Source organism: Chinchilla lanigera, unplaced genomic scaffold (assembly GCF_000276665.1).
Source record: "Chinchilla lanigera isolate Chin_1 unplaced genomic scaffold, ChiLan1.0 scaffold00135, whole genome shotgun sequence".
In the NCBI taxonomy this organism is placed as follows: Eukaryota; Metazoa; Chordata; class Mammalia; order Rodentia; family Chinchillidae; genus Chinchilla; species Chinchilla lanigera.
In genome coordinates this window covers 3550495-3573989 of record NW_004955536.1, presented here as the reverse complement: position 1 = coordinate 3573989, position 23495 = coordinate 3550495, and the positions used below count along the sequence as shown (strand labels likewise).

At 37.3% G+C, this 23495-nt stretch overlaps 1 protein-coding gene across 4 annotated transcripts in view; it reads left to right on the top strand.

The window, feature by feature from the left end:
- The window catches only part of LOC102021276 (disintegrin and metalloproteinase domain-containing protein 5-like), a 119635-nt gene that overhangs the window by 74046 nt on the left and 22094 nt on the right, over positions 1-23495 (top strand). For all 4 annotated transcript variants that reach the window (XM_013507719.1, XM_005410549.2, XM_005410548.2 and 1 more), the window contains 2 exons: positions 17607-17690; positions 19373-19484. In XM_013507719.1, coding sequence (XP_013363173.1) covers positions 17607-17690; positions 19373-19484 — 196 coding nt within the window. The remainder of the gene's footprint in view (positions 1-17606; positions 17691-19372; positions 19485-23495) is intronic.

Here is a 23495-nt window from a genome sequence, read left to right as displayed (position 1 = left end):
TTTCTTTATTTTCTAATTGAATGATATATCTATTGATGATATAGGGTTGTTGAAATTTCCAGACACTATTGTGTTCTATTTTTCTCTCTTTAGGTGTTCTGATGTTGAGTGCATATATATTTATAATTGATACACACTTTTGATAAATTGACATCTTTGTCATCATATAATGAAGTTTTCTTTCTGTCTTATTTGTTTTACTTGATGTAAGTATAGTTGCTCCTTTTTATTTTGGTTTGCATTTGCATGAGATATGATTTTTATACCATTTCACTTTATTGTATATGTAACTATCTCTTGGAGGCAGCTCATACACTACCATAACCTCCTATAACGTTATGCAAATCTGAGTAGAAATTTACCATTTTCATGACACTCTTTATCGTCCTGGTTTCCACCATGTACTCTCATAAGCATTTCTTGCAAGACCAGTCAGTGTTGGTAAATTTGCTAGCTTTTGTTTGTGTGGGAGAGAAGTTATTTCAGAAGAATAGTTTTTTTTATATATATAATTAAGATAAGACTTATTGATGACAACTTTTTTTTTCAACACTTTAAATATAGCTTTCCGTTCTTTTTTGGAATGTAAGGTTTCTGGTGAGAAATCTGCTGAGTGTCCAACTTTTTCTTATATATGTCTTGATATTATTTTCCCTTGTTTACTGTAAAATTTTCCCATGTCTCTGATTTTTGCCAGTTTGGTTATAATGTACTCAGAGAGGATTTCTTTGTTTTGAATATTTTAAAGGTTCTATGAGCTTCCTGAATTTTGATTTCCATATTTTTCCAAAGACATGGGAGTTTCGAGCTACAATGTTTTTAAATATGCTTTTCATGACTTTTCCATGTGTTTTTCTGTAATAACCACAGTACAATTATTTGTCTGCCTGCTCATGCCCTACATGTCCAGCAGTATCTCTTAAAATTTTCATTTGTTTGGTTCCTCTGATTTATTTCATATTCAGAAATTCCTTATTTTGCTTGATCTACTTTGCTCTCAGCTGTATTTTGTATTTCATTAACTGAATCCTTCAGTTTTGGGAATTTTGATTGGCTCATTTTATGATATCAATTTTTTGTTGAATTTATCATTTAAATGATTAATTTTTCCCTAATGTCACTGAATTGTATACTTATATTCACATTGGGTCCCAACAAAATTTACTTTGAATCATTTTTTATGCAATTTGTTTTTCTTTTTTTCCTCTGGGATAAGATACTAAACCTCAAAGTTATTTTTAATTATTATTGTATAAGAAATTGCCAAAAAAACACAAATTACCATATAGTTATTTTGTTCCTTTGTTGCTGACATTTGTCCCTGTTTTTTTTGTTTCTGTTATCCCTACATTGATATCTGTACCATACCTCTTGCAATTTTACAGTCTACTTCACAGAATTTTTGTTAAGATTTTCGCTGAAAATATTTATTGCTTTGGTAAGATGCACTGGCCTTGGCTCTGAGATTAGCAGAATAGTCTTAGTAAAATTATTCTTCTTTTAATAATATAGACTATTTTTATTAACATATATGAAGAACATATATTTTAACATATTTTACATATAATAAAGCACAATATTTTAAACTAAAAGAAAGCAAAGCAGAGGTTTCAAAATGACAACAGCTACTACCAAGAATAAGAACTCATTACAGCAGTGTTATGGATGAGAGTCAGTGAAGTCTTCATGCTGTACCACTGTTCACTAGACTGCAACGGATGTGTCCTCACTAATCTGCCATCAGCTACTATAAGCAAGGGAGATGGAGTTAGATCTTCAGTGAAAGCTAAGTGATTTGTGCTTCTGCCTTCACACCATTTTCGTTTATTTCTATCCCAATATTTTGTCTTATAAGGTCAGGAAGAAGGCAGATTGAGGCTGGAGTTTTAACAATTGCACAGGGTTCACACCATGCCTAACCCACATTGCTCACTTGAGTGTGAGCTAGCCAAATATCATACCAATTACAAGAAAGAAAAGAATGTGTGTATGTGTTGGAATATCATATGAGTTGAGACACTAAGCTATGAAATGTAATACTTCATTAACACATATTTAATACATGTTATATCAGGTGAAGGAAAACTGTTCAATTTATTTATTTATATAAATTTTCATGTTACACAAGCAAATTTGCCATCAAATTTTGGATTTTAGTTTTGTGGAAAAATGTCTGGTAAGATATATTCATTTCATTTACAGTTTATTTATACTTGGAGTTTTAATCTTATTCATTAAAATATCACAATACCATAGTTGAAAAAAAACCAAAGAAACCCCAAGACACATCAACATTCACATTGATTTCCACCATGGTTGTACTAGTTTACATTCCCACCAACAATGTAGAAGGTTTCCTTTTGTCTCTGCAGCCTTGCAAGTATTTGTCATTTTTTTATTTCTTGATGATAGCCATCCTTTCATGGAGTAAGAGAGAATTTCAGTGTTGTTTTAATTTGCCTCTCCTTAGTTGCCAGAGATATTGGATGCTTTTTTCATGTATTTATCAGCTATTTGTACTTCTTCTAAGAAGTGTCTGTTCATTTCAGTTGTCCAGGTTTTGAATGGGTCTTTACTTGGGAGGAGGGGTCTAATTTTTTGTGTTCTTTATATATTTTAGGTATTAGTCCTTTGTTAGGGGAGTAGCTGGTAAGATGTGTTTTTCTCCTTTAGGTTATCTCTTCATTCATCAGTTGTTTCCATTGCTGTGCAGAAGCTTTTTAATTTGGTGTAATCACATTTATTGAATTTTGATAGTGTTTCTTGTGCACTTTGGGATTTATTTAGAAAGTCCTTACCTATGCCTTTGTCTTCAAGAGTTTTACGTACCTCATCTTCCAGCAGATTGTTTCTGTTTTAATATTTAGGCCATTTTGTTTTTGTTATTTCTTCAGACAGGGTTCACCAAGGAGTTCAGCCTGGCCTTGAACTCATTACTTAGCCCAGACTACTCTCAATCCAGGCTACTTGTGGCAATTTTCCTGCCTCAGTCTCCCAAGAATATTTATGCCTTTGATCCACTTTGATTTTACTTTAATATATAGTGAAATGTCTGGGTCTAGAGTCTATCTTCTTCACTTGTATAGCCAGTCTTTTTCATTTATTAAATAGTCTGTCTTTTCTACAGCATGTTTTTAGCTAGTTTGTCAAAGATCAGAGAGCTGAATGTGCCTGGAATTGTTTCTACATCCTCTTTCTACTGCATTCACCCACGTTTCTATTTTGTGCCAGCACCATGCTGTTTTTTAATCACTCTAGCTTCATATTATAACTTGAAATTGAGGATTGAGATTCTGTGTCCTTTGCTCTTGTGGCACAGGATTGCTTTTCCTTCCACATAAATTTTAGGATTTTTTTCTAGTTCTGTGAAGAATGCTTTTGATAATTCGGTTGGAAGTGCCTTCTTTCTTTCTTTCTGTCTATCTATCTTTTTTTTTATCTATCTATCTATCTATCTATCTATCTATAATCTATCTATCTGTCATCTATCAACTATATAAATTTTGGTAGTATGGACAGTTTGACAATATTGTCTCTGCTTATCCAGGAACAGGGAATATTTTTTCATTTTATGTTGTATATTAGATGGCCTTTTTCAGAGTGTAGCACTTTTCATTATAGAGTTCTTTCACTTCCTTGTTTAGGTTAATTCCTAAATATTTAATTTTTTCAAAGCTATTGTGACTAGAATTGGTTTCTGAATTTCTTTCTCACTGGATGATTTTTATGTGTTGTTTGTGTATCCTGATGGTAAATCATTACTGAATTTGTTTATTCATTATAGGAGGCTTACGGTGGAACTTTGGCTCTTCTTTGTAAAGGATCATGTCATTTGTAAAAAAGCATAGTTTGACTTTTCTTTTTCCTAAAACATAACCCTTTTATTTCTTTCTCTTATCTGATTTCTCTGGCCAAGGTTTCAAAGGATATGTTGAACAGGAGTGATGACATTGAACATCCTTGTCTTGTTTCTGATTTTAGATGTTGACAGTGTGTTTGTCATTAATGGATTTTCTCCAGTGGATATTAATTTTCTTTTATATATATTTGTCAGATTTTTTCATAAATGGATGTTGGAGTTTGTCAGAGCTTTTTCTGCATCTGTTGGTTTTCTGTATGTTTTGATTTGCGTATGTCCATCCTTGCATCCCTGGGATGAAGCCTATTTTGCTATTATGTATTATCTTTATCATGATTCACTGCATTTTGTTTGCCAGTATGTTGTTGAAAATTTTTGCATCTATGCTTATTAAAAAACAGCTTGGGCTGTAGTTCTCTTTTTATAGTGGGTTCTTTTCTGGTTTGGAATTCAAGGCACTGCTAGCCTCAAAGGATGACTTTGAAAGTATTGTTTCCCTTTCAATTTCATTAAAGAGTTTGAGGAATATTAATTTTAGATCTTCTTAAAGATCTTATAGAAATCAGTGTTAAATCCACTGGGTCTTCGGCTTTCCTTAATTGGTAGATTTTTTATTACTACTTCAATTTCATTTCCTGTTATTGGACTATTGAGGATCTTCTTGGTTCAGTTTTTGTAATTCCCATGTATCTACCATACTATCTGTTTCTTCAAGATTCTCTAATTTATTAGAATACTGGATTTCAAAGTAATTAATAAATACTCTGGTTACTCTTCAGATAGCAAAGTAGTTATAATCTTCTGGATATGGTAACACTCATTATGATTGTGTTATGATAATAATCAGCAAGAAAAGCACCCACAAGAGACTAAATGAAGGAACAAACAATGCTTTATTGAGGTAGTGACTGATAGCCTGACTAGAAGCCAGGAAAATGTTGGTGGTGATCTGGACTTTGCTACCAGTTCAAATACCCTTTTGGTTTCCACAGTAACCACACTCCAAGTGTTTCTAACAAGAGGCCACAAGAGTTCATTAGGCAGGATGCAGTTAATCTTAGTTTACTCATAATTGTTTTGTCTGTTGGTTCCTCTAGGTAAAAACCTTGTTTCTGCTCTTATGTTTTTACTGTTTAGCTAAAGGGAGTGGTGAGGAGTGAGTTCATCTAATGCTTGAGTGAACTTGTGACTTTTAAAATGGAGTTACAAAAAGAAAATGCAGCCTCTCTTGCCCTATCATTTCCCCCCTCAAGAACATATCTTCCTCTCTCAGGACATATATAGTCTTTCATGTGACAGTGGCCTACTTTTCATTCTGTATTCTGTGGTCTTCTTTGAAACCAACATTTGTACCTGGTCTACTGTAGTTTTCAATGTTTTTCACCCACCAGATGAAGCATGGCCCAAATGTCAAAAGGGCAACTATTATCAAAACAGGGCCAGCCAGGCTGCTAATCAAAGTTAACCAAGAATTCCAATTGAACAGTTGTTTATATCATCCTTGTCTACTGTAATACTTTTTCTTTCTTCTGCCTCACAGTCTAACTTGTCTAACATCTCTATTATGACCCTGGAGCTGTTTACATAGTTGTTTACATCTTCTTTCAGGGCAGTGTAAAGTCCCCCTTTTCCAATAAGGAATAGGTTAAGTCCTCTCCTATTTTGTAACACTATCTCCATCAAGAAGTTTACCTGATCATGTAATTGTCTGACCACATTTCAAACCCCTGCCACATTTTGTTCTATACTGTGAGTCAACCTGCTAAACCACTGGAGACTTATTTTTGAATAGACTATTTCTCCAGCACTCATCCCTAGGGATCACACTATACTCATTCTGGCTAGTACTGGCAAAAATATGATGTCTCTTTTTGTTCATGCTCAGTTCCCTGAGAACAAGTGCCTTGTGTCCTATCCCCCTGGAATAGTTTTCACCCAGGGAATGGGCATGGTCAAAAGGCAGGGGCCTACCTCTGTGAATTCTTGGCTGTGGTTGAGGTGTTTAAATAACTCACTAGTGCAGAAAAACCGGGATCCCTGCAGTGCCCTCTAGGTAGAATTTAGTGGTGCAGTCCAGTTACAGGAAACTTGGTTATGTCCTTGCCCCATACAAAATCCTAATCCATAGACAGTTTCAGTCATAAAAAAGGGAAGTGGCTCCTCTTCTTCTGCAGTACAGATGGCCTGGTTGGGCACTATCTCCATTAGGGAAGCCATTGCCTCATAGAATAGAGGACTAGATATTATACACATTTAACAGTGTCCAGCCAAGGTAAGGTCAGACATATTGAGGAAATTGTGGGTTTCATTAAGCATCTGGTATATATCCAATTAGGCACTTAGTTTACCCACACTAGCTTGGATAATCTTTCAGGCTGAAATGCTACCTTTTGAGGGGACTACAGGCATAACTTTTGGTCTAGGGCTATCAGAATGATGTAGCTCATAGGTGAGGGCAGGAAAAGGTATGACCAGCTTCCTAGGGGTCACCTCTGTTGGTGTTATGCAGATGAGAAACCCTGGATGCCTCCATCCTCCTGTCATTTGTGTGTCCATGCAAATACCCCAAGTAAGCCCTATTGCTCAAACTGGATCATTAATGTCTTTTATAATTATCCTAATTTGAAGCAAAAATTGCCTGAATATCCAGTATCCTCTTTTCTCTATATGCTTGCATATACTTCTCATTCTGGGCCTACCAATGGGGCAGTGGGTCTGGATCTCTAGTCCTAATTTGTGGTCAGCACCCATTGTACCATGCTCCCCAAAGTCCTGTGGTTTTTATAACCCCAGTGGGAACAGTATGCTTCCTTTTCATTGTCACAACTTTCCCCTTGTGTCTTTGGGCACACATTCAGACCTCAGGTTACTAAGGCTATGTCTCTCTCTCTTCCTTGATCGCCCTTTCCTGAACTTTACATGCAGGGAAGGGGTAGTTCTTAGGGTCAGCCTTGTCTAGCCACCAGTGGGGATTCCAGAATTTACATAGAGGAATGGTAATTCAACAGTCTGCTGTCCACAAGGAATGTGCAAGGAGGTCAGCTTAGCTTTCCCAAGTCCAATAGATTCTGTTTGTAGAAGTTCAATGATGTAATTACAAAGGGGTTTTCAAGTCCACTGGAAGGCTCTGTCCTTTTCTGGGATCCAGTTACTGCTGAGGTTGTCCTCAACAGGGATGCTGAAATCAATGTAACTAATGAAGTCATCATTCAATTGTGGCCAGTTTCTGTTGCCATCTTTGAGAGCACTGTAGAGTGGTGGTTTCAGGTGTGGGTGAGGTCTCAGGTGCAAGCAACAGTTTCAGCTGAGTTGATCCCTCAGGGGGTTCCAGTATCCACTTTTTGGTTTGGGAATGGTGAATCCACAGAATACAACCTGTACCTTTAAGAGCAGTGGATGTGGTTAAGACGATATCATGGGCCTCATACACTTTGGCTCTTCCCTCCATGTTTTAATTTACACCTTGTCTCCTGGTTCAAAAAATGAACAGGAGAATGAATTGGAATGGGGTGTCACTGTAGCACTACTCACTGTAGTTCCTTTAGAGTCTTTTTTAAGGCCTTTATCTGCTGTCATAAATCTAGAGTCCCAATTTCTTGTAGTTCTTCCAGAATGGGCAACAGTGGGAAAACCCTCCCAAACATCATCTCAAATGGAGTGAGCCCATCCCGATACAGAGTACAGCGAGATCACAGCAGGGCCATTGGAAGCATAGGCACCCAGTTTGCCCATCTCTTGGCAAAGCTGGGCTAGTGTGGTTTTGCCTTTCCACATGGCCAGAACTCTGAGGCTGATAGGCTATATGTAGCTTCCATTTTAGCCTCATCTAGCTGCAGAAGTCTCTGAGCTATTCAACCTACAAATGCAGATCCATTATCTGAACCTACCATCCTAAGGAGCCCATAATGGGGAATGACTAACTCCATTAGGGCTTTTATCACCTCTCTGGATGGTAAATGGGAGTGACCTCCACCCAGTACAAGTAGGTACATATGAGAGCCAACAAATACTTTTGTTCCCATTAGTAGGTTTGATTTCAGTAAAGTCCACCTCAGTTTCCTCAAAGGGCAGCATCCCTTGTCTGCAAAGTCCAGTATGTTGCTGTGGATGAGAAACTGGACTGTTATTAGCACAAATTGCACACCTGCTAGTCACAGAGACACAAAAAGTCCAAAGCCTAGAAATGAAAAAGTGATGACCAAGCAGTTCTGCCATGGATGTTTTTCCCAAATGGGTGTGGCTGTGTAGTTCCTGTATCACAAAATGTCCTACTGCCTCAGGGAAGAACACCTTCCCTCCTGGTAAAACTTGCCACCCCTGTTTTGTTCTGTAGCCCCCTCTGTTTTGGGCCACTTCAGTTCGGCTTCTGAATATTTAGGTGGTTTGAGAAGCAGGGCCACTAAGGTTCAGGCTACAAAAAGTGTCTCCCCAATAGCAGCTTGTTTGGCTGCTAGGTCAACAGCTTGATTCCCTTGTGCCTCCTTGAACTGCCCTTTTGATGGCCTGGGCAATGAATCCCAGCAACCTTGGTGGGCAGCCAAATGCCCTGTAGTAAGTTCAGTATTTCTTGGTAATTTTTAATATCCTTTTCTCCTTTATTTAGGAGGCCTCTCTCCTGGTAGATGGCACTGTGCACATGTAAAGTGGCAAAGGCATAGCAAGAGTCAGTGTAAACATTTACCTGTTGTCCTTTACTATCTTTAAGGCCCATGTAAGGGCAATTAGCTCAGCTCTCTGTGCAGACAGTCCAGTAAAGCCTCATTCTGAACAGTCTGTTCAAAGGTGACACACACTGCTCCTACCCTTTGAACCCCATTCATCACCATACTGCTTCCATCCTAAAACAGGATTAGGTCAGGGCTCTGGGAGGTTGTATCCTATAGATCTGGTCTGGCCAAGTAGACTGTCTTGATTGCTTCCATGTAGTCATGCTCAGGTGGCTCCAAAGAAGTTGGTAGGAGGGAAGCAGTGCTGAGCCTCTGTATAGTCTTAATATTAAGCTGGGGATCCTCAAGGAGTATTCCCTGGTATTGGGCTAGCCTAGTACCTGAGAGCCACTTACCACCAGGTCCCCTTAGTAAAGTGCCCACTGCATGGTGCACAAATACGTGCAGTTTTTTTCCAAAAGTTAGTTTATCAGCTTCTATTACTAGTATAGTGGTGGCTGCTGTGGCCCACCAGCAGTAAGGCCACTCAGCCACCACATAGTCCAACCTTTTAGACAAATAAGCTACTGGGCACTTCCAGTGTCCCAAAATCTGAGTCAGAACCCTCCTGAGTAATGCCCTCTTTCTCATGTATGAACAAGTGAAAAGGCTTGGTAATGTCAGGCAGAGACAGAGCAGGAGCACTCAGTAGTTTCTCCTTTAGAGTCTCCAATGCTGCCTGCTGCTCAGTATTCCACACCAAGGGAGGTCATTTCCCCCTTTCAAAGCCTCATATAAGGGTTTGGAAATGACTACAAAATTAGGGACCCACAGGCATCAATATCCCACTGTTCCCCCAACCTTCCTCAAGTTCTTTCTGGATGAGAACTCCTGTAAATCCTGGGTGTCCTGAGTGCAAGAGGTTGACAGCGAATGAGTCCCTCCCTTCAGCACAAACCCAAGAAACTTTACAGTTTGTATACATATTTGAACCTTTTTCTTTCACACTCAATACCTCTTATCCAGTAACAAACCCAATAGTCTTTTATCCCTTCCTGGCATAATTCCTGAGTTTGGGCTGGCAATAGCAAGTCATCAACATATGCAGGAGAGACATCTCAGGGTTTTCTTCACTAAATGTACCAAACCTTTGGACAAAGCTTCTCCAGGTATTTTTGGGGAATTCTTAAACCCTCAAGGGAGCTATGTTCAAGTTAGTTGACATTTTTGTCTCCCCTCTGGATCCTCCCACTCGAAAGTGAACAACTCTTGGGATGCAAGAGAAAAAGGAATACAGAAAAAAGAATCTTCCAAATCCAACACAGTATACCAAGTCTGAGTAGGTGGGAGTAAACTAAGCAAAGTATAGGGGTTGTTTACAGTAGAATGAAGGGTTGCAACCAGGGCATTTACTGCCCACACATCCTGGACGGGGTGATACTCATTTGTCCCATGCTTGTGAACTGGCAAGAAAGGAGTATCCCAAGGAGACTAACATTCTCTCAGTATTCCTGCCTCAAGCAACCTTTGAATGCGAGGCTTGATTCCTTTCCTAGCTTCCATAGCCATTGGGTATTGTCTGAAGCAGACCAGCATGGCATGCCCCACTAACTCTACTATTAACAAGGACATGTGAATTGCCAAATCAGGAGGACTGTCTTCTGCCCAAACCTTTGGGAAATTTTGGGTCCAAGGAGAGGGAGCAGATTGCTTTGCATCACTGGAATCTAGGAGGGCATATTCCTTCTGCATGGGTAAAAGAGCAGTCAATACATGGTCTTTGATGGAGGATTCCGCTCCTGTGGTTAAAACAGTCTCCTGGGGAGTGAAATAAATTTGAACCTTTAGCTTGTAAAGGAGATCTTGGCCCAGGAGGGGAAAGGGGCAGTCAGGCATGAGCAAAAGAATGGGTAATTACATGTTATCTAAGCTGAACCTTTCACAGCTCACAAAAAGAATAATTTGAAGTCTGACCTGTTGCCCACTGAACATGTACTTTTTATCTAAAAGATAAAAAGTACTTTTTATCTAAAACATGTACTCTTTTATCTAAAAGAGTAATAATTACTCTTTAGAGTAATTATTTACACATCAGCACTGGTATCTATTAAAAAATCTAACAAGTTTTCCTCCATACTGGTGGTTAGCATGGGTTCCCTGGGGCTGAGAAACAGAGACCCACTACCCCATCAATCTGAAACTTCCTCTAATTCCATCACAAACACTTCCTTTTTCTCTTTTCTCCTTCTCCAGGAGCTTGGACATTCCTGTTTGAAATTTTCCTTCTCCTTGCAACAGGCAAAATGGTCTGGATCTAGGGGAGTGTGATGACCTCCTCCCCACTTGTCTATTTCCCTAGCTCCTGACTGGACTTCTTTCTTATAAACTGCCAACATTACCTTCTGCTTTTCCTGCTTAAATTTCCATTCTGCGTCCTTGTTATGAAACACTTTCTGGTCAATCTCTACCAACTGAGACAAATTCATCCCTCCAAAACCTTCTAGTTTCTGTATTATTCAGCATATGTCAGGGGCTGACTGGGCAACAAAGGCCATGTTAATAATGTGAGCATTCTCAGGCAGCTTGGGATCAAATGGGCTGTATGTCCAATAAGCTTCCATGATCCCTGGATTATTGGTTTTCAGTTGATCCCTCATAAACCTCTACTACCTTATTTAGGTTAGTGGGATGATGAACCACAGAAAGAATCCCTTTTCTTAAAGCAGGATGATGTTCTTTCAAAGCATTCAGCCCCTCCTCGGTGTTATAATCCTAGTTAGGGGTGTCTCACAGTAGAATGGGAGCTACTGCTGCTTCTTTGTCCTGTGCAGTTCCCCCCACATCTAATGTCACTTGTTCCTCAGCTACCTTTTGAATTCTGTCCCTTTCCTCTGAAGTAAACAGGGTTAGCATAATCTCCTGACAATCATCCCAAGTGGGACAGCGGGTCTTAAACACTGAATCAATCTTGAGCACCTCGTGGAAGCTTAAACAAAGTAAGCAGAGCCCAAAGCTGTTCCAAATAAGGGAGTTCTGTGTTCTCTAATTATATGGATCACTCAGAGTGAAGGGCACATATACTGGCCGCATCACAGCAGCTGCTAGAGAGCCAAGTCAGGGACCTGTGAGGAGACTTCCTCATCTGAGTCTGCTATAGGCTCAGGAGGAAAGTTGTGTATGGCAGTTAGGAGAACAGGGAACCGCAGAGTCAGTGCCATCGCAGCGTCCCTTGCTCAGCCGTGGCACCAAGGAGTCTCTTGCCAAGATGCGAGGAAGGGTACACAGCAGGTGTGGCAGGAGGATCAGGATAGGGCAGTGGCTGAGTTGGGAGACAAAAAGGAGGATCATCTTCAGTACCAAGGGCAAAACAGGGCTTTGAGGACTTTTCCTTGATTATCAAAACTCAGTCAGGGAATCCACAAACACACATCCTAAGCCACTGAAGCAACATCTGAATCACATGCAACCAGGAATCTATATAGGAAAACTGACCCAAATGTCCCAGTTTCCCACTGATAATCTCCCATGCTCTGCTGGCCGTCCCACATTGAAAGAGGGCCAGTCTAATTCACACAATGTATGGAGCTTTTCCTTTTTCATCATTACCCCATAATCCCCCTTGAACTTACCAAAGTTCCTGATCATGCGGTCCAGCACAGTTGGCTTGCTGTTGATTACTCCCATGGCTAGGGAATACAGCACTCACTCATTTGACCTACAACATAAGCAAGAAACCAAGGCTAACAAAGTTTGAAATGGTACCCATAGTCATGGCAACGTGGAGCAGTCAGGATGGATCTGGGTCTCTCTGAGCTTCCAGATGAATGACGTAGAGAGGCAGGAAAGGCATGAGCAGGACACCCACCAATCCTCCAATCCAGATGATGAATTCAGTGGTGATCTGAAAACATGGATGAATTTGGAAAATGCAGAACAAACAGACAAATAAAACAAACAAATCCTGGGAACTTATTAATCACATCCAACCATCAATTTGGAGTATTTTGGAGCCCAGAACTGACAAAATTCAAAATGAATTCAGAGTTGAGATCTGACCAAATTCAGAAACAAACTCCAGTCAAATCCTTGGCCACACCAGAACCAAATGGAATGAATTTGATCTCCAGTAGCACAAAAAATCATGTGTTTAGTTACATCATTTTATCTTGTTGAACACTTTATTAAATTTTTGTTTCGTTATTATTTTGTATAATTTATTTATTTTTTTCATTTTCTCCCTGGAATGCCCGATAGATCAGCTTGGTAGGAGTTATGGGATGCATTTTGTTGCTTTGTTTTTTTATATTTCTGTGGTGTGTGTGTGTGTGTGTGTGTGTGTGTGTTCTGTAGGTTGATCAATCACAGTGTAAAGATTTTGTTGTCAGTATGGAGTTCTCTTTATTTAGTATCTGCTTTCCCATAATGTGATCTTGGCTTTGGTTGATTTTTGATATTCATCTGTCTTTGACCTATTCAGTTTAATAGGCTCAGATCCAGATTCTCTGTTGCAAGGAAAGAATACCTACTGACTATTTCAGCATCAACAGCTGCAACCATATATCATCATGTACACTACCCCCCTATTTTTTTTAATAATTTCACACTTTTTTCAGTGCCCCATACACAACTGCACTGTGCTAATACTAATGGACTGGGACACAGAGAGGAGGAGGAAGCATAAAGGAAGCAAAAATAAAAGGGGCAAATCCATAAGAAGATGGATAGAGAAGAGAAATATCCATATATGAAAAAGAGACAGAATATTGGAATTTATTGGAGTTATTTTCAGAGCTGGAGTAAAGGGCTAGTGTTGAAGGATTTGAGAAAATGGTTGTGGGAGTAGGAGACGGGATGCACAGGGTAACTGGAAATTGAAAGCAACTCTGAGAGTGTTAGAACCTGCTAATATGGTGGTAGTTAGCTTATGTTTAGATACTCTGTGAACATATTTGGTGAGGATTACACTGAGTTGCCCATGAAAAGTACCATTTAAGTTAAAGTACTAGCTAACTCTTCTTCTCAAAGGGAAAATAAAGGGATAAGAAAGAGAATAAGAGGAAAAAATAACAAAGAGACATCAAAAACATCTATTATGGTCAATACATTGTGTTAACTTGAGAAGTGTAGAAGCTCAACTAATTAACTCAGCAGTTCTGCATTCTGGGGTGTAAAGGATATGCCCATACTGTTCCAGGATATTGCTCATTGTGGCAACTTGGGAAGTTTAGAAACTTAACTAAGTGACTCAGCAGGGGGCCTGGGTCCTTGCTTTGTAAATATCCTAAGCCTGTGCAAGAGGAAAGCAGTAAGATGATGTGAGTAGTAGACTACTTACAATACAAATGAGAAAAAGAGTCTTTCTTGTTCTTTCCCCCTTTCGCTCTTGTTGCTTTTTCTGTCTTCTGCCACCTTGAATTGTTGCTCTTGTGCCATGCCACCCTGCCTCAGAACCAGCTGATTATGGACTGAAACCTCCACAAACCATGAGCTAAATAAACCTTTCCTCCCTTAGTTTTGAGTGTTAGGTATTTTGTCTCAGCAATGAGAAGAAAAGTACTGCTACCACCACCACCACCACCATACAGTGCCCAGAATACAAAATCAAAGTGACCTCACAGAATCATTTAAATCACGGAGACAACATCTTTTACATTAGCATCAATTTAGGTGGGAGGTTGTTTTCTCTTAGGGCTTGAAATATCTCACTCCAAGCTCTCCTTGATTTGAGGGTTTATGTTGAGAAATCTCCTGTGATTCTGATGGGCTTTCCTTTATAAGTGATTTGTTTCTTTTCTCTAACTGCTTTTAATATTTTCTGCTTGTGCTGAATTTCTGGTGGAGTCTTGATTATTATATGCTTTGCTGTGTATTTATTTTCATCATGGCTGTTTGGAGTTCTATACACCCCATTTATTCATATGTCAAATTTTTTATCCGTGTTTGGGAAATTTTCTGCCATTATTTCTGTGAAAAGACTTTTTTTAAATGTCATTTGCACTGTCTCCAGCTTTCTCATTGATCCCAGTCAATCTTATGGTTTTGTTGGTTTGCTTTGTCTTGTAGCTGTTATATTGATTTTTACACTATTTTTAAATTTATTTGTTTGTTTGTTTGTTTATTTATTTATTTATTTGGTACTAGGAATTGAACTCAGGACCTTGCACTTGCCAGGCAGACACTGTGCTACTGAGCTATCTCTCCAGCCCTCTCATGCTATTTTTAAGATATCTTTTTCTCATGGTCACTAGCTGTAATTCTGTATTTTAGATCTGATACTCTGCCCTCATCTTTGTTCAATCTGTTGCATATAATTTAAACAGAGGTGTTAATCTTTTGGATTTCTGTTTGGATCTGTTTAATGGCTTACATTTTTTCATATGTTGAGCCATCATATATTTTCCATCATTTTTCTGAGCTGTTCTATTTTTTATGTGTGTCTATTCTAATATCTTTTATTTTGAGCATTATTTCTTTTTGTATTGTGAGGTTTCTTTCTATAGCCTTTTGTCCAGGCCTGCAGGTACAGTCAACGTGAACCCTAGAGGGGGAGTGAGGATTATAAAGGGACAAGAGACACGAAGAATGGAGACAAGACAGTGCTCTGATCAAGTCTCGTTTATTAGCGGGAAGTGCCGTGCTTATATACAGCATGGAGAAACGCGGAAGTTCTAAGGCGGGAATAACCAAATAACCCAACAAAGGCGGGAGTAACTAGGTAATGGTGGGCAGTCCTAGTTCTTGAGGCGGGAGTAGCTAGGCAACGGTAGGCAGTCCTGACTTAAAGGGAAAGGCGCATAAGATGGCTACTAATATACAATGGAGGTCAGTCACGGTCTCCTACAGCCTTTTCCATTTGTTTTATTCACTTCTGATACTGTCATTTCAGAAAGTTCAATAATATGACTTTGATTTTCTCTATCTCATTGTGCTTGTCATGGGTGGGCTGGGGGTCCTGGATTGCATTTTGCTTCTGTATCTTGTCATTTTCTATTTTTTATTTTATTTCATTTTCTATGTTGATGCTTGCTGATATCTTATGGTAGAGAGCTTTGTCACTTTTATTGAGGTTTCCCGAGGAGGTGTCTATACTTCAGGGATGTCTTCTAGATCTAGGTCTATCCCATGAACCTACCTTCCCAATTTATGTCTATCCCAAGAACCTACCTTCCCAATTTGTTAAGGATGAAAAGTTGCTATTTGGCTAAGCACAGAGCTTTTCTTACTGGACTACAGTGGTGATTATGAGTCCATACACTCACAACATTATCATACAAGGAAGAAAAACTGATTATAAGATGTGTGACATCTTGACAATAACAATATCATGAAGTACAGCCTAGTTACTGACAAGTTGTGGTAACTATTAACCTGATGCTTTAACCAGAGGAAACAATTCTATAGTTACATAAAAAAAAATCCAACATTCACTAGGAAGTTTTATGCAATGATTTTCCTCTTACTGGAGTGTTTTAACCTGTTTGGAGGGTGAAGATGTTAAGAAGGATAGGGGACAAGATAGAGAGATGAATGAGGTCAATATAGTAAAAACAAGGCTTGAGAGCAAAAGATGATCACATAAGTTTTGGGAAACTAGAGGACACGGGAGAAAGAATGAAAGAGAAAGTATAAGAGTATTGAAGTGTATCAGAAAGAGAAGAGAAAATGTATACTCAGGTAAAAATATCATAAATTCAAAAGGTAATTGAGGAAAGAGAGAAAGAGGATGAGTAGAAGAAAACACAAAGAAAGGTAAGAACCTAAACAGTGAAAAATGAAAAAAGAAAGAGAAAAAAAGGAAAAAAACCCACAAGAAAACAAAGCAAAACCTAACTAAACCAAGAAAGGATAATCAGATAAAGAAAATTAAAAATAGTAAAATTCCTCTGATGTGTGGTAGTGCTGTAGGAAAATAGAATCAATAGTAGCCAGGACCTCGGGAGAGAAAAGGAAATTTTATTAATGCTGGTAGACCCCAGAGGAGTAATCTCCAAAGTCCAAGGCATTGATTACAGAAAGCTTGTCTTTTTTGTAGGGTGGCAAGTAAGAGTTACAAAAATCTAAGATAAGCATAGCTGAGGGCCATGGTATAATGTTTATCTGTCTTGTGGTGAGCACAGCTGTATGTAGCAAAGTTGTTTTTGGCACAGTCATTGAACTTTTAATTTGATAACAAATCATATGATTTAGCTAAGTTCTATGTCAAAGAACAGAATGGCCACAGTTTTATTGAAAAAAAAAATGGCTGCAGTTAGGTTGGGATTTCTTCTTTAGTAGTATCCAAGTCAGATCCCACAAATGTGCTGTGTATTCCAGTCCAGTTTACTGTGGGATTTGTCCTGGATATGGAGCTGTTGTTGGCCTCTGAATGTGGGGGCTGGGACTGGTCTTCTGTTACTGTAGTTCTCCAGAGTCCTTTGATATAGAATGGCACCTCCATCTGCTTCTCTTCCATGTGTCTGTGTGCCAAAGTACAACACTGGTTCACCTAACTTGTGAACTCCTGGACCATATTCCCACTGTTGTTTCAGACTTTTCCACACCATTGGTCTTGCTTGGAAGTGGTCTTGCTGATCATGCCTGTGTTCCCCAGCTGGGACCTGGCTTAGTCTTGTGGGTTGCTCCCACCTGCCAACATGTGTGTACCCACATCTGGGCCTGATCTGGTCTCACTTCATGGAAATAATTTTAAGACCTTATGTTACCTGATATTTTTCATCGCTGGTTACTCATAGTAATTGCATAACCCTAGCACTTTTGATATAATGGTCTTAGGTTGAGCATTATTTTTAAATGATCCTCAGATATTTATTGAACTCAAAAGGCCAAATGATTTTCCCAGTTATTGTTTAAGAGAATAAGATGCTACATGGTGAGACAATATTGCTTTCAGTTCCTTAGAAAAGATCATATCTTTATACTGTGAAGGTATATAGCTCATTTCATTGAGGTCACAATTAAATAGCTCTACACAGTGTGTATTCATGAATTTTACGCCAGTTCTAGGTAATATGAATTCAGGGATTTTCTCTGATTTTTCTTTTTACGTGTATCCATGTACACAATTTCAGTGACACTTTTCATTTCATATTTCTTTTCCTCAGTATTGTGATAAATGGCATTGTAAAGAAGTTCGATTTGTTCTCAATACAAGTTGCAGATCTTCACTACATTGTAGTAGCAAAGGGGTAAGTAAATTCAGTGTTTATCAAGAGCAGCATGATTTTTTCACAACTCAGTAAACAATCGGGAGGTCTGCAAAATGATCTGAATGGCATTTTTTGTCACTTTCATGGTATATAATATCATTTTATCATCTATAATTTATACCTTTAATCTTTTCTTCAGAAATTTACAGGACTATTTATTAGGGAAGAAAAAGAGGAAACATGAAGATGATTCCAGATGTATCTATGTTTGATTACTGTGGGTGGTAGATGTGCACTAAGCCCATGTAATGCTTGTGTCACCATATTAATAAAATCTTTTTTTTTTTACAAAGAGAAGGCAGACAGTAGCTAATAGTTTCATTAAAATTTTATTGCAAGTATTGATTGTTAACTTAGAATCTTGACTATCCTGTCTAGCTAGCAAGTTAATAATAATTAGGGGCATGTCACTATTAATTATGAGGTATTTGTATCTGGCTGTGGTTGGTAGTGAATAAAGTAAAAGAAGAAGAGAAAGAAAAAAGATGAAGAAGAACAAAAGGGAAAAGAAGGGAAGGAGGAGGAAGAAGAAGAGGAAGCAGAGAAGGTGGTGGAGGAGGAGAAATTATTTGACAACAGATGTTTGTCAATGGCTAAAACGTACTTTCTAAAGTACAGACAGACAGGTGATAGGAAGTTAAGAATAGTTGTTGTATTACATATAGTTATCTTCAAATTGGTTACTCAGATAAATAGATGTATACATGTAGGATTGATCAAACAATAAAACATTAACTGTTCTGCTTCTATTATTTTTATGTTGTTTTGTTTATGTCTGTGTTTGTTATTATGTTTTCATTCTTTTACCTTTAAAATAAAAAAGTACAGACAATTCCAAAGGAAGTTTGATTAATCTCTCTAAGATAAAGTCTCTATAATGAGATACTATGGAATAAGTATACACTATTAGTCTCCATCAAAAGCCATCTTTGTAAAAAAATGTTATAAGATAATAAAATTTATTTCATGTATAGAATGCTGAGGGGTATGTGATTTTATCTATAAGTTTCTGAGTAACAAAGAGTTCTAGGTCTTAATTTAATTAGGGGGCTAAAACTAAGGATCAGAGAATTTAGTTATAAAGAGTTTAAAAATCTAAAAAGGCCAGTATAAGCTGTTAAAATAGTAAGTGAATTATTTTAATGATGTAATAAAATGTTTTTTAAATTTTTGTATAGTAGTCATTTTATGGCAAAGTAACTCACCAAAATGTCTCTGTTTGTATTGATAATGTGAGACATAAGTGTAAGTCAATACATACATGTGCTCATATATAAAGAAAATTACTTTAAGTATTTTCCTACTGATATGAAGTTTAAAAACGTAATTTTTTGTTTTACAGAGCCTAATTATTTATTTTTTCTTGGTGATTTAACAATTTCTTGAGGGCTACACCATTAGATTCTCAGATTGTCAATAGTTATGTACAGTATATGGGATAAGTGGGATAGAAATGCACATTAAATACAGTCTTATTAGACTATTTTAAACATTCATTTAAATAGTTCAAATATTCAGTGGGTGAATAGATGGAAATATTACCTTCAAGCTATATTTAGGCTGTATGCCTACTGTTATTTTAAAATTTTATGTATTATAAATACTCATTTCAATATTAAAATTTGATATTTCCAAGAAGGCAATTTTTTTTATTAATTTAGATTTGCAACAATTTTCATAATTGTCATTGTGAAAAAGGATATTCTCCTCCTGAATGTGAAAAAAAAAAAGGAGCATTTGGAAGTGTTGATGATGGTCATGTGCCTATAACAGGTTAGTATCCATAAAATTACATAAATAGAACATGTACATGAACAAATTATAGATTTGCAGATATATGTTGCAAAGCAACTGATGCCATAAAAACATGACTTTATTGGGCTGGGAATGCAGCTCAGTGGCACAGCACCTGCCTGGCAAGCACAAGGTTGTGAGTTCAATTGCCGGTACCAAAAACAAAACAAAACAGAACATGACTTTATTTTTAAAAAGTGATAGAGTGATTCATACTGTTCTTTCTATATCAGCACTGACATTGGTAACTAAAGAAAAACTGTGTGCAGTGTCAAAAAATTTCAAGAGTTGAAATTTCATTGTATATAATTTGTCCAGTAAATTTAAATAGTTTACTGGATTGTTTCAAATACTCCTACTTTAAAATAGTATCAGCAGTCATTTATTTATGGTACTAATGCCCTTGGAATCATTCAGGCTGACTTTTCTTCTTGTTGGCTTCATAATTGCTTTTCTTTTTCCCATTATAAGGGCTCCAAGCTAATCTTTTGAAATGTCCTCTTTTACACCTCACCTCTTTTGTTCCTGAGTAGTATTCTGAGGTAAAAAAAAAAAAAAAAAAAAAAACATAAATGAGACTAGGAAAAACTAGGGGATGACTTTTGCTTCAGAAGAAATTGACCCTTTGGAAGATAGTGCAGTTGGTGTTATGGTTTGTGTCTGAATGTCCCCCCAAAGCCTCATGCAGTCATGGGGGAACTTCCAGAGTTTGTGATTGATTCATGGTCCAATGCTGGGATTATGGGTGTGAGTGCTACCCGACCCAGGGGCAGATAGTTTGAATACCGTGTAAAGGAGGGAAGGAGGCTTGCTCCCTGCCGCTCATCCCTTTTTGCTCTTGTTGCTTTTGCTGTTTTCCGTGGCCATCAACTATTGCCCTCTGCCATGTGCCACTCTGCCTTGGAGCCAGCCCAATATGGACTGAAACCTCCACCGGCTGTGAGCTAAATAAATCTTTCCTTCCTTAATGTTGGGTGTGGGGTATTTTGTCCCAGCAACTACGAAAAAATAACTAAGACAGTTGGGCTGTCCACTCTTCCTACCTTCTTTATGGTCCTGAGAAAGCAGTTATGAAAATCTTGAGCACACTTTTGTGTACTTGGATGTAATGAGATTATCAGTTTTTTAGAGACAACATACAATATCCAATTATGTATCAAGCTAAAAGAAAAGCATAATGCTCTAAGATATATGTAAGATATATGCGTAAATTATTTTTATAAAGTATGAAAAATAGATGTTTATTTGAATTATACATTGTTCTGTATTCTTTACTATTGAATTGCATAGATATCATTTAAACAAAGCAACAGTAGTAATTATATTTAATTATAACTAATTAAACAAATGCTATTTCTCAGACAAATTATACCAGTATTTTACAATAAAAAACAGAAAGTCCCCTGATGTAACAATTTAGCTTAAGAAACCCTCTTTACCAGATGTTTCAATTATATAGCCTATATTGTTATATACTCTTAAGGTACTATATACAAATGTAAGAATTTTAGAGAACATAAATATAGTAGGAGTCATTAGAGAGATGTTCCTTATACATAGATGTTCTTTTACATATAACAAAAATCACATGCTTCTATTTGTCCTATGATACAATCACATATTTTTACTTTTTGTGTTTCATGCTAGAATTACACTTCTCTGAACTGCTTGCATATGTGTTATATATGTGTGTTATAATACATATATTCATACATATATATGTGTATGTATATATACATACATATGTGTGTTGTAACACATACACATGTGTTATATACATGTGTTATATATATATACATATACATGTGTTATATATATATATATACTTCTCTGAACTGCTTACACCCTTTTATATATATATATATGTATATATATACATATATATATAGGCAAAACTACTGACCAAAGTCAACTGCAAAAGTAATTACTTATCCCAGATTTTAAAATAAGATTTTATGGCAGGACAATATGTTAACATAATTCCTGTGTTAGGCAACAATGATAGTCATCTGGTACATATACATATCTATGGAATCTATCTCTGTCCATTTCATACAGTAAAAAATTCAAATTAAGTCTGCATATTTTGAGGAACTTAAAGTAATTGTGATGGTTAATCTTGACTGTCAATTTGATTGGCTGAAGAGACACATGGGAGATTAATAAAGTATACTTCTAGGTATGCCTCAGTAGGTAATGGAGATATAACCTTGGGGACTATATATAGCCCCAGCCCCTTCTCTTCTTGTCACTTTTTCCTATCTTTCTGTTTCCTGGATGTCATGTTGTCATAGGGTTTTTTCAGAGGTAGCTAAATCTAGAGTGTGTGGTTGATTCCTAGTGCAGTATTGTGATTAAGGGTGCTGGGATTAAGAATAGTTGATTGCTGGATCAGTCAACTGATTGGATTGGCACTGCCCTAATCCCAGAAATCTAGATATAGGGCAAAGAAAGAAGCTTGTCTCCCTCTCTCTCTTCTCTTATTGCCTTTGCTATCTTCTGCCACCATGATCGGTTGCCCCTCTGCCATGGTACCCTGCTTTGGAGCCAGCTGATTATGGACTGAAACCTCTAAAAACTGTGAGCTAAATAAACCTTTTCACCTTAAACTTTAGGTGTCAGGTATTTTGTCTTGGCAATGATAAAAATGATTAACACATCTATTTCACTCGGCATGTTGTCCTTAATATCAGACCTGTTATAGTTTGTCTCTGAACTTCACTGGTTTTAAAGGTTAAATAACATTCTTTAATGATTATGCATTTTGTTTATGTACTCATCTGTTGACAGAAGCAAGTTATTTTCACACTTTAGCTACTTTGAATAATGCTGTTGTGACCATAGGTTTACAAATATTAGGCATGGTCGAAATGTATGGTGAATGTTGACATTTTTTTAAAAAAATTATTACAATGAAAGACACATTGCCATTGCTCTCCCTCAGATTACTTCCCTCACTTGGAACACATTTATCCCCTCATTCTTGGTACTTTCTGAAGCAAGTCTCAAAGTCCTCCTTTTTGAGTGACTTCATGATGTGTGATTAAAAATACAGAAATACTACTGTTGAGTTCTGTCCAGTAGAAAGGCATGCTTATAAAAAAATATTAGAATATATCCTTATCCATCTTACTCACTGGTTCTGGCACTGGGAAAATTGTGGCTGTTCCTCAAATTCAAAATTACCACAAAATGTAGGTATTTTGAATACACTCAGGACATCGAAGCAACCACAATGGCACAACTAAAAACACTCATGAAAGGGGGCTTCCAGTGCTGCTTCTGAAAGTGGCAAGAACGAAAGGATGGATCTGTGTTCAAAGTGAGGGAGAGTTTGAGTATCAATAATAATGTGTCTTTTATGGTATTAAAATATTCCCCATAGTTTTCAATCATACCTCATATATTTCAAGACTCTGTGTTCAATTATTTTGAGTATTTACCCAGATGTGAAATTGCGAGATCATGCAGTGATTTTATTTGGATTTTTTCTAGGAATTACTATGGTACTTGACAGCAGTTGCTGCATTTTGCATTCTCCCAGCACGATACAACTTTCCTGTTTCCCCACACCCTTGTCAGCAGTTGTTTTCTCTGTTAGCCATTCTCCCAGTGAGTGGAAAGTGGTGTGTCTCTTAGTGCTTTTATTCCTGTATAGATACAGAAGAATTTCTAGAAGCATCTTTTATAGATCAGGAATTATTTTAATTTTTAAGTGTGTTATAATTTTTTTGAAAATTGTTATGGAGAGAAGATATTTTCAGTCTGTGCTTTTAACATATTGCTTCTTAAATATAAGAAGCCTACTGAGTTTTGTGTATAAACTATGTCAATGTGTTGGCTCCTGCTGAATGGCTGGTTTAACCCATGGTTCATACCTATTATATTTTCATCAAAAGATTTTGTAGACCATCTTGGATGTTAACTACAGAATATATTTGTTTGCTTTTTGAAATATATATATATTATATATAAAGTTTACATATATTA